Source organism: Nannospalax galili, unplaced genomic scaffold, assembly GCF_000622305.1.
Source record: "Nannospalax galili isolate Female #2095 unplaced genomic scaffold, S.galili_v1.0 scaffold371, whole genome shotgun sequence".
NCBI lineage: Eukaryota > Metazoa > Chordata > Mammalia > Rodentia > Spalacidae > Nannospalax > Nannospalax galili.
In genome coordinates this window covers 1,304,658-1,319,708 of record NW_008331606.1, presented here as the reverse complement: position 1 = coordinate 1,319,708, position 15,051 = coordinate 1,304,658, and the positions used below count along the sequence as shown (strand labels likewise).

The following is a 15,051-nucleotide window of genomic DNA, read 5'->3' as shown; positions in this document are numbered from 1 at the left end:
ATTAATTAATTAAATAAAATTTTAAAAATTAAAAGTTTAAATGAAAGCTTGGGCAGATGGATTAGCAGTTAAGACTGTACTGCTTCTGCAGCAAACTCAAGTTCAGTTGCCAGCACTTATGCCAGGTACCTCAGAACTGCCTATAACTCCAGCTCCAGGGGAGATTAGACACCTCTGGCTTCCAAGGGCACATGCCTACACACAGACAGACACACATACAAATAATTAAAAACAATATTTTTTTTAAATTCAGAAAAAAGTAGTTTGAGAAAAGGGAGATAGCAGTTGGACAGAAGCTTGAAAAGAACATAGAATCAAAGGTGGTCGGTCTGCTGCATAGGACAGGCATGTTAATGTGCTGAGGGGCTAAGATCTCAGGAGAGGTATGGGGAGTGAACAGACAGTTGCCAGGTGAAGATTCTGTAGGAGAAAGGAAGGAATGGAATATAAGTCACATAAGCAGAATAGAATAGCCTCCCTGGCTGGCCAGCAGGCCCCAGGGGCTCACCTATCTCTGCTTTCCATAAGCTGGAGGACAGAGTATGAAACACAGATATATTCTTTGCCTTCACAGTGCAGTAGACAAAAATGACAATTTAATAAGTACTAAGAGTAATAAAGAAAGACAAATATGACACACCTAGGGCTGTGGAGGGAGCTGGTACTGAGAACATGGAGCAGGCAAGACATTCAAGTCAGGTCGGGTTGGATAAAGCGTTCTAGAGGTAACAACATAGATGGACAAGTAGCTTCTTTAGCCTCCTTTGGTTTGTCCTTGATAAGCTCTCTCTTCAAATACAACCCAACCATTCAACACCCACACTCCTCACTTGAATAACCACCTTACATCCTGTCTTTTTGTGAAAACAAGTGAACCATTAGATAAAATCTTCGGCTTCCTTTAAAGGCTCCCATCTCCCCAACCCCCAAATAAAACTGATTAATGGGGCTAAGGGAATGGCTTAAATGTTGTCATTTTTGTGTCCTAGCATTCAGCACCATACCTAAAGCATAATAGATGCTTAACAAATATTTCTTGAGGGGATAGTCTCCCAGCTAGTAAGGAATGGAGCAGAGACTAGAAACAAATCTTTCTGACTTCAGAACTCAAGCTCTTAACCCTAAGAAGAGGAGGCAGTGGAATTAAGAGTATTGACAAGAAGCCATTCAAATGATCTACCATTGGTCCAGATTAATTGGAATGGAACTGCCAACCAAATAGAAATTGAAAGAAGTATAGAAGACAGTGAAGCTGGGCTGGGGATGTAGCTCAGTGGTACAGTGCTTGCTTGCTTAGCATGCACAAGGCCCTGGATGACATTCTCAACATTGAACAGAAAGCATAATGAGCTGTGAAATGCACTGGGAATCCAGAAGACAGTAAGTCTGGGTGAAAACTTCAGAGAAAACTGTGACCTATGGATGAGGTATTTGAGGTAGAAGGAGCAGTTTAGGAGGTAACAAGAACCAGGACATGGCACACAGGAAAATATGAACCAGACTCCAAGGTTCTTGGGGATAAGGAGCAGTGGCCAGGAGGTGGCTCACTAACAGTGATGCATAAGGGATGTAGGTAGCTATTCCTAAGAGAGAATGAAGGTACAAGACTCCAAAAGCAGCAGCAGGAAGTGTGGAAAATGCCAGCACCTCTTGCTGGCCTTGTGGAATGAAGTGTGAACAAATGAACTGTTTCTAAGTTTAAACAGTCTTTGAGGCAGAGCTGAGTTTCAGTGAAGGCAAAAAGGTGGAGAAAGGTTCTGCAAAGATGTTGTGAATGTAAGCGTTTATTAAAAAGGAATTAGGACTCCAAATAGCAAGAGAGCAAAGGCTTCCTCTCATCTCTATTTTCATAACTCAGACAGGAACTTTGGGGACCAGCTGATGCTAATGTTGGTTGCCTAGGAATTTACAACCACTTGAAGAAACAGGCTCCCAAAAATTATGGTTCCAGTGACTACTTAAAAACAGTGTCTTGGGGATCACTTTAAGTAAAAAACTTAATTCTTCTCATTGGGTTGGCAGCTAATAGGTTCAGAGGCTTTATTGGTGGGGGTCAGGGTGATGGAAATGTTCTGAAATTAGATAGTGTTGAATATACTAAAAACCACTGAATTTTGTACACTTTAAACTGGTGAATGTTATATCATAATAATGTTTTCTCCCTTACTGATTCATCTCTACCTCTTGTGTATATGTATGTGATACCAGGTGGTACAACTGGATGTGAGAGGCAACCTGGTGAAACTTAATGATGGCTCTCAGATAACCTATGAAAAATGTTTGATTGCAACAGGTGAGTGTTCTGGAAAGGGCTATCTTCCCTGAAGCTTCAGAGTCTGGCCTTCTCTAGAAAAGATATTGCTATTTAACCCTAAGAAAGCTGATAGCCAGAATCTCTGAAGTAGATGTCTTGTTGCAAAAATTGGTGACATCAGCCCTTTTGGGTCATCCTTGCTCTTCGTCCTGATAAAGGCATGAAGACACTTCCTCTATTTCCTCTTTGTGTAGGGCTCACCCTGTGGCTTGAAGATGATAGAGCTTTGTGGGTTTATTGCCACTTCTCATCCAAAATCAAGGGAAGAGTCAAGCAGCTGATGAGAGCAATGTAGCCATGCTTGCTGCTGAGGCCTCCTGAGAAAATAGAAGAGACGTACCAGCTGCCTCTGGTAACTGTAATCCCAGCACTCAGGAGGCTGAGGCAGTAGGATCAAAGCAAGCTCGAGGCCACTCTGGGTTACATACTGAGTTCTAGGACAACCTCAGCTATATAGTGAGACCCTGTCTCAGAAAGCAGACAGCGACAGATAAGAGACGAATAGAGAGAGAGAGAGAGAGAGAGAGAGAGAGAGAGAGAGAGAGAGAGAGAGAAAGAAAGAAAGAGAGAATATAGAAGCAGAAAGTAAGTCTTTCTGGCTTGGCTAGCCATGGGGAGGCAAGGCCCCCTAGAAAAAGAGGCCGAAATTTGCTTATTAAAAGAAATTGGTAAGAATCCTGCTGTTAGGCTAGTTGAAGGAACAGAAGCTGTGTTATCTGTTAGTCATTCAGTGGTAGCAGCCGTGGCAAAAAGCAGTACCCTCTCAACAGCAAGCACACTCGGCCACTCTGTAAGAGCCCCACTTGTGGAGGTTTTTGGGCTAGCTCATGATTGTTGGGCTGAAGGGCTTTCCTCCTCTTATTTCCAGGAGGTACTCCAAGAAGTCTGGCTGCCATTGATAGGGCTGGAGCAGAGGTGAAGAGCAGAACAACACTTTTCAGAAAGGTAATTGCTTTAGTGTTTTTGTTGTGTTGTTTTCAAGAGGCAATGCATTTTTCTGGCCCCAAATGCCCCCATCCTCTGGAATTGAGAGACTCACATTTTATTTATGGCTCTTCTCCAGACTTGTTATCTGGCCTTGAATGAGCCACTTCCTCTCTCTGCATCTCTAGTATCTCACTCAAGAGTTTTATGCTTTGAGGAGAAAACTATAGTTGGTTCTTATTGCTTCCTATAGTTTCTTCTGACTGCCCTTTGACAGTTGTTTTCTTTGATGCATTTTATCCACTGGAATTCCTTATAGTCTCTTTGCATTTTTCATTGCAAATGCTATGTGAAGATTTTGGTTTAAAAAAATGGTCAGAGGTATACATTTAAAAAGGAAAGGGGCTCGTTTGCTTCTTAACACTGTGCTTTGCTTATTAAATTGCTGGAATGTCCTACTTACACTTAGGGATATTGGGTGAGGTTCATCCTGTCCTTTAAGTTTTTGATTGTTAAGCTGAATAATTGTATGGGAGGTTATTCTTTGCTTTGTAGAGTGTTTGTAGCATCACTTGCTTCTTCCCCCTAGAAGCCAGATGCACCTCCTTGCCCTGACAACCAAAAATGTCTCTAGACACTGCCAAATGCCCTCCTTGGGGTGGGGAGAAAACCGCTACCAGTTGATAACTACTGTTGCTAGAATAAATGTTATGATGTAAAAAGAAATTTACATTAATAACATAGAGGCTATAATTGAGTCACTTTGTACAAGATGCTGTGTGCAAATTACTGACAGAAGATTTAGAGGAAAATATTTCCTTGGATTATTATCTTGTCCCCCTTTGGGAAATCAGTGGACTAAACTGCTATGATCCTGCAGATTGGAGACTATAGAGCCTTGGAAAAGATCTCACGGGAAGTCAAGTCCATTACAGTAATCGGTGGAGGTTTCCTTGGGAGTGAATTGGCCTGTGCTCTTGGCAGAAAGTGTGAGTATTGTGGACTGACCTTGATTTTTCTCTAGTTATATATCACACATATCTTGGTGAACTGTCACAAATTCCAGAAATGTATTTGCCAGGAGGAGCAGAGAGTGTTTGGTGAAGGTTTATAGAATGAGGCCAGGGATAGTGGTACATGCTTGTAATTCCAGCACTCAGGAGGCAGAAACAGAATTTTGACTTAGATTCCAGCCTGGACTACATAGTGAATTCAAGGCCAGCCTGAGGCTATATAGTGAGATCCTCTCATGTCCCCCTAATTTCATTATAGAATGAAAAGCTAAGTACTAGGATTAGGACAAGGATTCCTCAACGGCTAAAAAGCTGTCAACCTGAGTAACTTAACAGCACTGCTTCCTTTCCTGTCTTTAGAAATAACAGACTAAGAGAAGTGAATTATTGGTAACACGGGCAATGCAAACTACAGAACCATTTGTGTCTTTGACTGTCTTATAAAAAGCCAAACACTTCCTTTAGGCACGTGATGGTTCCCATCTAAACAGGTTCTAGCTAAACTAGAAAGTTTCAATGTTTCATGGCTGTCATGTTTCCTTTTCAGTTTGATTTTATTTTTATTTATTGGGGTTAGGGGTGGGATGTGAGTGTGGGTACCATGGTGCTCATGTGTAAACTCGAGATGTCTTCCCAGCAGGGGTGCTTCCTATACAGAGGTTGCAAAGCATTTATGAATGGAAGTGCACTAAGTTCATAGTTGATGATAGCTTAATCCAGACAGCAGCTTTGATATTTGTTGTCTTTGCCTTATGAATGAACTCAAGTACCAAGACCCTTATGGCCCAGTGCTGCACAGGCCAGGAGCTCTGGCCTGGTTGGAATCTTTGCCCCTCATCTAGTCAGGACTGACTATTGCACCTTTACCTTCCTTCCTGTCCTCTTGGGATTGGCTTTTGCCTCCTGCTATAACCAGTTCCCTTTCTTCTTCCCAGCTCAAGCCTCAGGCACAGAAGTGATTCAGCTCTTCCCTGAGAAAGGAAATATGGGGAAGATCCTCCCTGAATACCTCAGCAACTGGACCATGGAGAAAGTCAGACGAGGTAGAGAGACCATGTCCATAGCCACTGGGTTTCCTTTTAGAATGGCTAAAGACAAAGTTAGCTTTGGGGGGAGCCCCTTTGACATAAACCCTGACACCTGGCAAAGGAAATGTCTGACCATTCCTCAGTCACTCAAGTTCACAGACATTCAGAATCTGAGGTACTACATTCCCAGACATGCTAAAAATGGACTGTGGGTGTAGGTCCTCGTGGTTCTTCAGGGCTGCCTGAGTGCCGAGGATGACTGATTTTACTATAGGAGCGGTCTCCAGGTAGCTTCCTTACTATTCACAGAAGTGCCAGAATTGTGAGTTCAGCCTCAGGTCTCATTTTCCTTTACAGAGGGGGTGAAGGTGATGCCCAATGCAATTGTGCAATCAGTTGGAGTCAGTGGAGGCAAGTTACTCATCAAGCTGAAAGACGGCAGGAAGGTAAGGAGGAGGAAACAGGCTGCCAGAAGGCCTCCCAGCCCTCCCCTCCTGTTACCTTATTTTCACTCCTTACTTGACACCATTGATTTGTTTTATTGGCAGCCACAATTCTCTTTTCATAATTTTCTGAATTATTCGTCCCTTCATCAAAACAGGATGATGAGAACCAAAGCAGGCACCTGTGAACTGCCTTCCCTTAGCCTCTTCCTGTCTGTGTCGGTTTTGAGTCCTTGCTAGGGTAGCAGATTTCTATTCAGATGATATGGAATATATGTGGGGCTGAAGGGCATCTTATAAAAACAGAACTTAACTTAAAATCTATTTACTGGTCGGGCATGGTGGCGCACGCCTGGTCTACATAGTGAGTTTCAGGCCAGCTAGGGCTACAAGGAGACCCTGTCTCAAAAAGATTAAAAAAAGCCTGTTTACTAGAAGTAAGTTAACCCATGATTTTTTTTTAAAAGAGAATGCCTCCTATTTTTTAAAAAAAGTTTTATTTTTATTTTACATGTATGAGTGTATTGCCTGCATGTATGTAAATGCACCTATGGAACTGGAGTTATGAATGGTTGTGAGCCACCATATGGATGTTGGAAACCAAACCCAGTTCTTCTGCAAGAGTAATCAGTGCTCTTAACCACTGAGCCATCTCTCTAGCCCCTACTCCATGATTTTTTTAAAGCCCTAATCCTTTTTTCTTTCTTTTGGATGGTGTTGGAAATTGAAATCAGGTCCTTGTGCATGCTAGACAGGCACTCTACCACTGAGCTATATCTAAGGCCCCTGATAGAAGGAACTTGAATTCCTGGGCTCTTGAGGACATTAACTTTTTAAAAGCCTGATTGTTAATGACACAATGCACAGTTGTGGTATGACTGAGCATACGTATAGGTGCAACTGGTAATTGACTGAACTTCTTTTTTCCCTCCAGGTAGAAACTGACCACATAGTGGCAGCGGTGGGCCTAGAGCCCAATGTTGAGTTGGCCAAGACTGGTGGACTGGAAATAGACTCAGATTTTGGTGGCTTCCGGGTAAACGCAGAGCTACAGGCACGCTCTAACATCTGGGTGGTAAGTGTAGTACAGCATAACCCAGTATGATTCATGCCCCCAGCCTGTGGGTAGGTCTGGCAAGCCATGTGCAGAAGCTCATTGACAAACTGGGTGTGGTAGTGGTTAATTCCTGTATTCCCAGCATTTGTAAGGCTGAGGCAGGAGGAGCATAAGTTTAAGGTCAACCTAGGCTACATAGTGAGTCCCAAGGAAGCCTGGGCTGCAAAAAGCCCCTGTCTCAAAACAAAAACAACAACAAAATCCAAATCCAGTTCATCAACAGTTTAACCAAATAGAATAAAAATGTTTGAAGACCAAGAAGAGAAACTGGACACTTGTGAAGTGCTTGAATTAGAGGAGCAGGTATAGCCAAGCGTGGCCTTTAGTTCCAGCACTCTGGAGGCAGAGGCAGGCAGATCTCTGTGAGTTCAAGGCCATCTCTACATAGGGAATTCCAGGCCACCTGGGGCTACAGGGAGATCCTGTCTCAAAAAGGAAAAAAAAGAGAAGAGCAGGTGTGGCCTCCTCAGCGAGCTACAAGAAAGTGAAAAGAACAATGTGTATGCCTAGAGGAACAGAACTCTTCCAATTCTCTTTGTTGGCCATGGCCATTCAGTGGGTGCATGCACAGCTCTCAGACTTATCTCCTGTTCCCATAACTCATACAAGAGTCCAGAGAATGTAGGATGAAGCAGTTTTCTTACGTGTTCCCTGAAAAGGAAAATCACTCTGTTTTCATTTTCCTTGAGTTCTATTTTTAGCTGTTTATAAAAAGCTATTATGACAAAAACAAGACGTTAGTATGTAGGAACTATGAGGTAATTTCCCTATTGCTAGATCATTACAAGTGTATTGTGTTTGATTATGGATTCTACAGCTAGGGCCATAGGTGCTACGAAGGGACATTTTCCCCCCTCCAAAGATTGCTGTAGTTGTTATTTTAAGATAAAACGTTCGGGTTTTTTAGCCTAGTATAATGTGTACTCAATGCAAAACACAAAGACAAGAAGGAGAAAGGGGTCAGTCACCTGTAGCAACGAGGAATGTTTTAGTGTATTTCCGTCCCTTTGTTTGTTGAACATAAGATTTTTTTCTTTGTTTCATGTGGTTGTGGTGAGCCTACTATATATAAACATCCATATTCTGCTCTTTCTCACTTAACATTATAAATGTAAGCATTTTGCTTGTTGCTTCAGTCTCTATAAACAGTTTAATAATTACATAATATCCCATTAAGTAGACGTCATAGTTGACTTTGCCATTGTTCACTTATTGGATTTTTAGGTTGCTTTGGGGGGGGGAGTCTGAATAGCTGTAAAAATGAACAAGGGTTAGAGAGCACAAATACCACATCCTGCAGGAAGCTGGCCCCGCTCACCCCTAGTAGAAGGTTCTCACCTTCTGGCTGAAACACTTAGCTTGTTGAAACGATACCTCTTCTAGGGCACAGTACTTGTTTACATTGTCCTGTAGTCATGAGCAGTGCTGTATCTTCCTGTACTAGATTCTACACTCCTAGTATGCAAGGCCCATGCCAGTTTTATCTCACCAACCCAGGTATAATGCTTTTATACATAATAAATATTCCATAAACATTTGATGAATGACTACTGAGTGATGACATAAAAAGCCTTTATCTTAGAAAAGATTTCTAGGTAAGAGGCAGTCACTTATGAAAACTGGCTTCCACATAGAGCAAAGTATGTTTTGAGCTGAGCATGGTGATACAGCCCTATAATCCCAGCACTAGGGATCTAAGGCAGGAGAACCATGAATTTGAAGCTAGCCTCGGCTATATAGACTCTGCCTCACAAAAAAAGAATATTCTTCAATACTCTGTTACTAAGTAGCCTGTCTGTTAGGACATAATGGGGAAAATGGGCATACATAAACTGAAGCAAAGATCTAGGGTAGTTTTGTGAAAGCATAGGACAGTTTCTTTTAAAAAATGGACTCTCACTTGGGAGACAGAGGCAGGTGGATTTCTTTGAGTTCAAGGCCAAGCCTGGTCTACATAGTGAGTTCCAGGACAGCTCGGGCTACACGGAGACCCTGTTTCAAAAAGACCAAAAAAAAAAAAAAAAAATGGACTCTCGTCAGGTGGTACAGGCCTTTAATCCCAGGACTTGGGAGGCAGAGGCAGGCAGATCTCTGTGAGATCGAAGCCAACCTGGTCTCCATAGTGAGTTCCAGGCCAGCTGGGGCAACAAGGAGACCCTGTCTAAAAATAAATGGGCTCTTACTTGTTTAATACTTTAGGAATAATTCTAGCCTGTTGATGGAAAACATTAATTAGTTAATGTTATAAGGGTTCATTGAAATCTAAATTTTATATTCTGCCTTTAACTTGTTTTTCTAAACATGTTGTTCCTATTATGTATTTGTTTCCAAAGGCAGGAGATGCTGCATGCTTCTATGATATAAAGTTGGGTCGCAGGAGAGTAGAGCATCATGATCACGCTGTTGTGAGTGGAAGACTGGCTGGAGAAAATATGACTGGAGCTGCTAAGCCATACTGGCATCAGTCAATGTTCTGGTAATAGTTCTGTGCCTTGAGGGACTTGAGTTCAAAACACAGAGTATAATTTGTGAGTTGGTTTCCTTATAGGCCAGTTGCCTTCATGTAGATGGGAAATATTTCCATCCTGCACCCATACCTTCTACCCTCGAGTGGCCATTGAGTAAAAGTGCCCTGTTTTAGATAAGTTAGATGAAGTAAAATGGGTGGAAATTGCACCAGTGCATCTGGCAAAGTAACTCAGAATTTGAACTATGGTAGATGGTACAAAAATACACCTACCTAAGAATTAGCAGCAGTATATTTTAATTTATTCTTTATTAGTACCCTAATGGGCCCAGCATACTAAGAAAAATACAGCCCACTCATTTTGTAGCCTTTAAGATTAGCAATTCAGCCAGGCACCATGGCTCCAGCACTCAGGAGGCAGAGGCTGGTGGAGCTCTGTGAAATCGAGACCAGCCTAGTCTACATAGCAAGTTCCAGAACAGCTGGGGCTACAGGGAGGGAGACACTGTCTCAAACAAAACAAAAGAAAAAACAAGATTAATAATTTGCCAGGCATAGTGGCACATACCTTTAAAACCAGCACTCGGGAAGCACAGGCAAGCAGATCTCTGTGAGTTCAAAGCCAGCCTGGTCTAAATAGCAAGTTCCAGACTACATAATTAGAAAAAAATCAGGAATTCACAGGCATATAGGGCAGTTCTTTGGATTATAAAAGCTTGGAAATGGGCTGGGGATGTAGCTCAGTTGGTACAGTTGTTGTGCAGCATACATGAAATCGTGGGTCCAGTCCCCAGCACTGCCTACAACTGGACATGATGGCACATGCCTGTAGTCTCCACCCTGGTGAGGGGATAGAAGAATCAGGAGTTCTTCCTCACAGAGCAAGTTTGAGGCCATGCTGGGCTACATACTGAACCTCTGTCTCTAAAAGAAGGAGGGAAAGAGATAACCAAAGAAGGGAAGGGAGAGGGAGGGAAGGACATTGATTGACTAGTTATAATTAATACTGAACATTCTGGAGTCCCCAGGGACTATTTGATCACTTTCATCTTATTGATTCGAAAGATGAGGTAGCTGAGAGAATGTATGCCTATAATCCCACATGCTAAGGAGCTGCAGCAGGAGGATCACAAGTATTAGACAAGCCAGGACAACTTAGCAAGACCTTGACTCAAATTTTAAGAAAGAGCTAGGAATATAACTCAGTAGTAGAGCACTTGCCTAGAATAAATAAAAGTCCTCAGTTTGATGCACAAAACTCTTGACAAAAAAATGGAAAGATTGGGTACAAAAAAAAACCTTCAACATTTCAGAAGACGAAGTTGTTGATGTTGGGGAGTTTCATAGCTGATAGATGTGCATTTTAGGACAGTCACACACAGTTTTATAAATGAGCAGGAAAAAAGTAACATAAATTTCTACATCAGCATATAAACACAGTTAAGAAAAATGAGTCCACAAGTATACAATTATCAGTGAAGGCCAGGAACAAATTCTAAGAGCTTTATGTTGATTCCCCCAAAGATAGTATTTATTGTGGCCATGAAGATAAAATGTAGAGCAACAGAAACAGTATCTTAGATTATTACCAAAGCCCATGATAATGATGTGTCTGTCTCTCAGCTATTCTTTGAAGTACCTGGCATATTAAAGATGTATAAGCTAGGCATGGTGGTGCACACATTGAATCTCAGCACTCAGGAGACCAAGGCAAGTGGATCTCTTAAAGAGTTCCAGCCAGGGCTACATAATGAGACTCTGTCAGAGAGTGGGTGGGGGGAGGAAAGAAAGAGAAAAAGAAAAAGAGAGAGAAAGAAAAAGGAAGGCAGGAAGGAAGGGAAGATATGTGTATGTAGAGGGTCAGTGAGATGGCTCAGCAAATAAAACATTTGCTGCCAAGCCTGGTGACTTGAATTTGATTGTCAGGACTCATGGTGGAAAGAGAACCAACTCCTACAAGTTGTCTTCTGACCTCCCCATACTTGCCATGGCACACACTTACACACACACACACACACACACACACACAGTAAATGGTTAAAAAAAAATGATAGGAATTTATAAGAAGAGCAGTTAAGGCTGGATGTGGTAGTGCATGCCTTTAATCCCAACACTGGGGAGGCAGAGGAAGGTGGATCTCTGTGAGTTCGAGGCTAGCCTGGTCTACACAGTGATTTCCAGGCCAGCTGGGGCTACAGAGAAACCCTGTCTCAAAAAGACCAAAAAAAGGGGCTGAGAGATGGCTTAGCAGTTAAGAACATTGACTGTTCTTGCAGAAGACACGGGTTCAAATCCCAGCACCCACATGGCAGCTAACAACTGTCCATAACTCTCCAGTCCCAGGGGATCTGACAGCTTCTTCTGTCTTCCTCGGGCATTGCATGACACGGGTGCACTTAACTACATGCAGGCAATACACACATACACATAAAATTTTTTAAAAAAAAAGACCAAAAAAAAAAAAGAGCAGTTAAAATAAAATGGCCAAGTGAATGAAGGTGTCTCTATAGAAAGCATTCCAGGTAAAGTCTAAGCTGTGATACTAGGTTAATAAAACCATGAAACTTAACAAATTCTACCAAATGGACTACATTTTATAGCTTCAAAAGGCAGTTTTAACAAAGCAGGGATAGCAAAAGCAAGGAACCCATCCCACCCCAAATGTTACATGGGATAAAAACAATAAAATCAGGAAGTTAATTAGTATATGGATGTGTATAGTAATTTCTTAAGGAAAAATAAAGGCTATTTGAGATAACCCTGTTTTCTTGTGGTTGCCCCAGATGTCTAGTGACAGCATACCTTTGATATCTTTCTTGTTATAAATTATGAGCTTTCTAATTGGCATGAGAGTATAGCATCACAAAGGGTATGTGTTACCATTTCATTCTTCACAATTCTTTGGGAGAGCCGGGCATGGTGGCGAACACCTTTAATCCCAGCACTTGGGAGGCAGAGGCAGGCGGATCTCTGTGAGTTCAAGGCCAGCCTGGCCTACATAGTGAGTTCCAGGACAGCTGGGGCTACAGGGAGACCCTGTCTCAAAAAGACCGAAAAAAAATCCAATTATTTGGCAGAACGCTGTCTTCTCTTTCCTTCCATAGGAGTGATTTGGGTCCTGATGTTGGCTATGAAGCTATTGGTCTTGTGGACAGTAGTTTGCCCACAGTTGGTGTTTTTGCAAAAGCAACTGAACAAGATAACCCCAAATCTGCCACAGAGCAGTCAGGTAAGGAAACCCAACCACTTCTGAAAGAGTGTGGAGGAACAGTGGTCTTTGTTCTCCTGAACAAGGGGATTCTGTATGGGTCAGAGGGAGCTGGCATTCAAAGCTGTCCCAGAAAAGAAAAGAAAGAAACAACTCTGAATTCTATGGTTTATTTAATTGTGAATAATTTTCATTAATTACTATATGTGGCTAGTAGCTACTGTCCTGAATCATGAATGCTTCTCAAAGGAGAAAGGCAAACCTTTTATAGTTTGGAAAAATCCAGATCCCAGGAAATATCTATAGTATACAATTTAAACAGGGTAAATAGCAAAGTGCAAAGATCCAGCACTGCCTAGGAGACAGCAAAAAGGGCTTCCCTTGGCTTTCTTCATAGAAATGAGTTAGAAAAGGCCAGAATACTCCTAGGGACTTTGAAAAACTATCTAATGTAGCTCGAAGCCAGTCCAAAGACACTTGCCAGGCTGGGGAAGTAGCTCAGCTGGTAAAGAGCTTGCTTTGGAAGCATGAGACCTGAGTTCAGTCTCCAGAAAGCACATTTAAAAAGTTAGGTGCAGCCAGGTGTGATGGTGCACGCCTTTAATTCCAGCACTCAGGAGGCAGAGGCAGGCAGCTCAGACATCAAGGCCAGCCTGGTTTACCTGGTGAGTTCCAGGTCAGCTTGGGCTACAGGGAGATCCTGTCTCAAAAAAAAAAACCAACAAACTCCAAACCCCAAAAAACAATTTACAAAAGAAAACTAGGTGTACTGGCACATGTTTATAATCCCTGCACTGGAGAGGGGGAGACAGGTGGATCCCTGGGACTTGCTGGCCAGCCCAGCCTAGTTGACAAGCTCCAGGCCAGTGAAAGACACTGAAAAAAACAAGGTGAATGGCTTCTCAAGAATGACACCTGAGGTTGTCATGTGCACACACACACAGATAGATGCCTTCTAGAATTCCCCAAGCTCAAAATAACAGAACTTTGGGTTTTGTATTTGTTTGTGGGATTGGCTACAGGGACCGGTATCCGCTCAGAGAGTGAGACAGAGTCAGAAGCCTCTGAAATCGTGATTCCTTCCAGCACCTCTGTAGTCCTTCAGGCCCCTGTGGAAGGGGAGGACTATGGCAAAGGCGTCATCTTCTACCTCAGGGACAAAGTAGTGGTGGGGATTGTGCTATGGAACATCTTCAACCGAATGCCAATTGCAAGGAAGGTAGGTGCCTGTCAGAGCCCTTACAGAAAAATGGAAAGTGGGGGTTGAAAACATTCCTGTGATGTCACTAGGTGCCCTGAGACACATTGTCCACCAAGGTCAGATTGTACTTAAGCAGAACAAAGGCATAGCCTTGACTCGGGAACATTTCTTTTTTACTTGAGACTTGGCGGGGTGGCCTAGAGTTGTGAAGCTACTCATTTGGGGTTAGTAGAAAGCTGTTCCCACAACTCCCTCCCAGTGTACACTGGAGACTAGCCCAGGCAGTCCCATTGTGTGGGCCAGGCCTGGCTGCACATGGAATAAGTTAAAAACCTATTGTTATTCTATTTCTCAGATCATTAAGGACAGTGAGCAACATGAAGATCTCAATGAAGTAGCCAAGCTCTTCAACATTCATGAAGATTGAAGCCCCGTGGTAGAATACACAAGTGCTTTTCCATCCCTGACAGTGGGGTGGGTAAAGGAACATTTTTTATTCAGCGTACTTTCTCTTTATGTAGAAACAGGAATGAACAAGACCTCTGTGAATATTTTCAAGCATATAAGTGAATTATTAATGCACATCATGTATTAAAAAGTGATTCTTTTAAATTCCCTCTGTTTTCTTTTAAAGGGGGTGGGTGGGAGGAAATGTATGCAGTCAACAAGCAGATTACAGCTACTACCAAGTGCTTGATTCTTGTCAGCTGTGTATTCAGCAATCCACACTAAACTCCTTTCAACTCTCTGTACTCTTGGCCCTCTATACCTCTCTGCCCACAACGCTTGACCTCCTCTTCCCCAGGCAAGTTCATTGTCTCTATGAAGACTTTCTTGACCCTTCCAAGCCCAACCCTGTTTAACTTATGGCTTCCTGGAAGTGGGAACCATATCATTAAGGCCTTGTTCATAGTTTTATCTCCAGAATTACAATCTCTGGTTCTTAATAGGTGCTTACTAAATCATCATTGAGTAAGTGAACAAATAAACATATAGAAAAGAACAGCTTTATTTTGAACAACTCCTGCCTCAGAACTTAGTTGGTCCTACAGGGGGCAGAAAGGATATATACTACAGACTGAAGAGTCGCAGTAATGCATGCCTATAATCCCAGCACTCAGGAGGCCTGTGCAGGAAGATCCCCACAAGATTGGGACCATCTTGGGCCACACAGTGAGATCTTATCTCAAAAAAAGAAGGGGGCTAAAGAGACACTGGCTAAGAGCACTTGCTGCTCTTGCATCTAACCTGGGTTCAGTTCCCGGCACCCACACCTGGCTGTAACTGCAGTTCCAGGGGATCCAATGCCTTCTGGCCTCTGTCAGTATTGCATGCA

General features: G+C 42.6%; 1 protein-coding gene across 2 annotated transcripts in view; it reads left to right on the top strand.

Annotated features, from left to right (window-relative positions):
- The window catches only part of Aifm1 (apoptosis inducing factor mitochondria associated 1), a 46,714-nt gene extending 32,387 nt beyond the window's left edge, over positions 1-14,327 (top strand). For both annotated transcript variants that reach the window (XM_008826720.3, XM_017796523.2), the window contains 10 exons: positions 2,209-2,293; positions 3,183-3,259; positions 4,119-4,227; positions 5,187-5,294; positions 5,637-5,725; positions 6,657-6,797; positions 9,173-9,315; positions 12,411-12,535; positions 13,537-13,733; positions 14,071-14,327. In XM_008826720.3, the coding sequence (XP_008824942.1) occupies positions 2,209-2,293; positions 3,183-3,259; positions 4,119-4,227; positions 5,187-5,294; positions 5,637-5,725; positions 6,657-6,797; positions 9,173-9,315; positions 12,411-12,535; positions 13,537-13,733; positions 14,071-14,142 (1,146 nt within the window). In that variant the 3' untranslated portion in view covers positions 14,143-14,327. The remainder of the gene's footprint in view (positions 1-2,208; positions 2,294-3,182; positions 3,260-4,118; positions 4,228-5,186; positions 5,295-5,636; positions 5,726-6,656; positions 6,798-9,172; positions 9,316-12,410; positions 12,536-13,536; positions 13,734-14,070) is intronic.
- Positions 14,328-15,051: the final 724 nt, after the last annotated feature.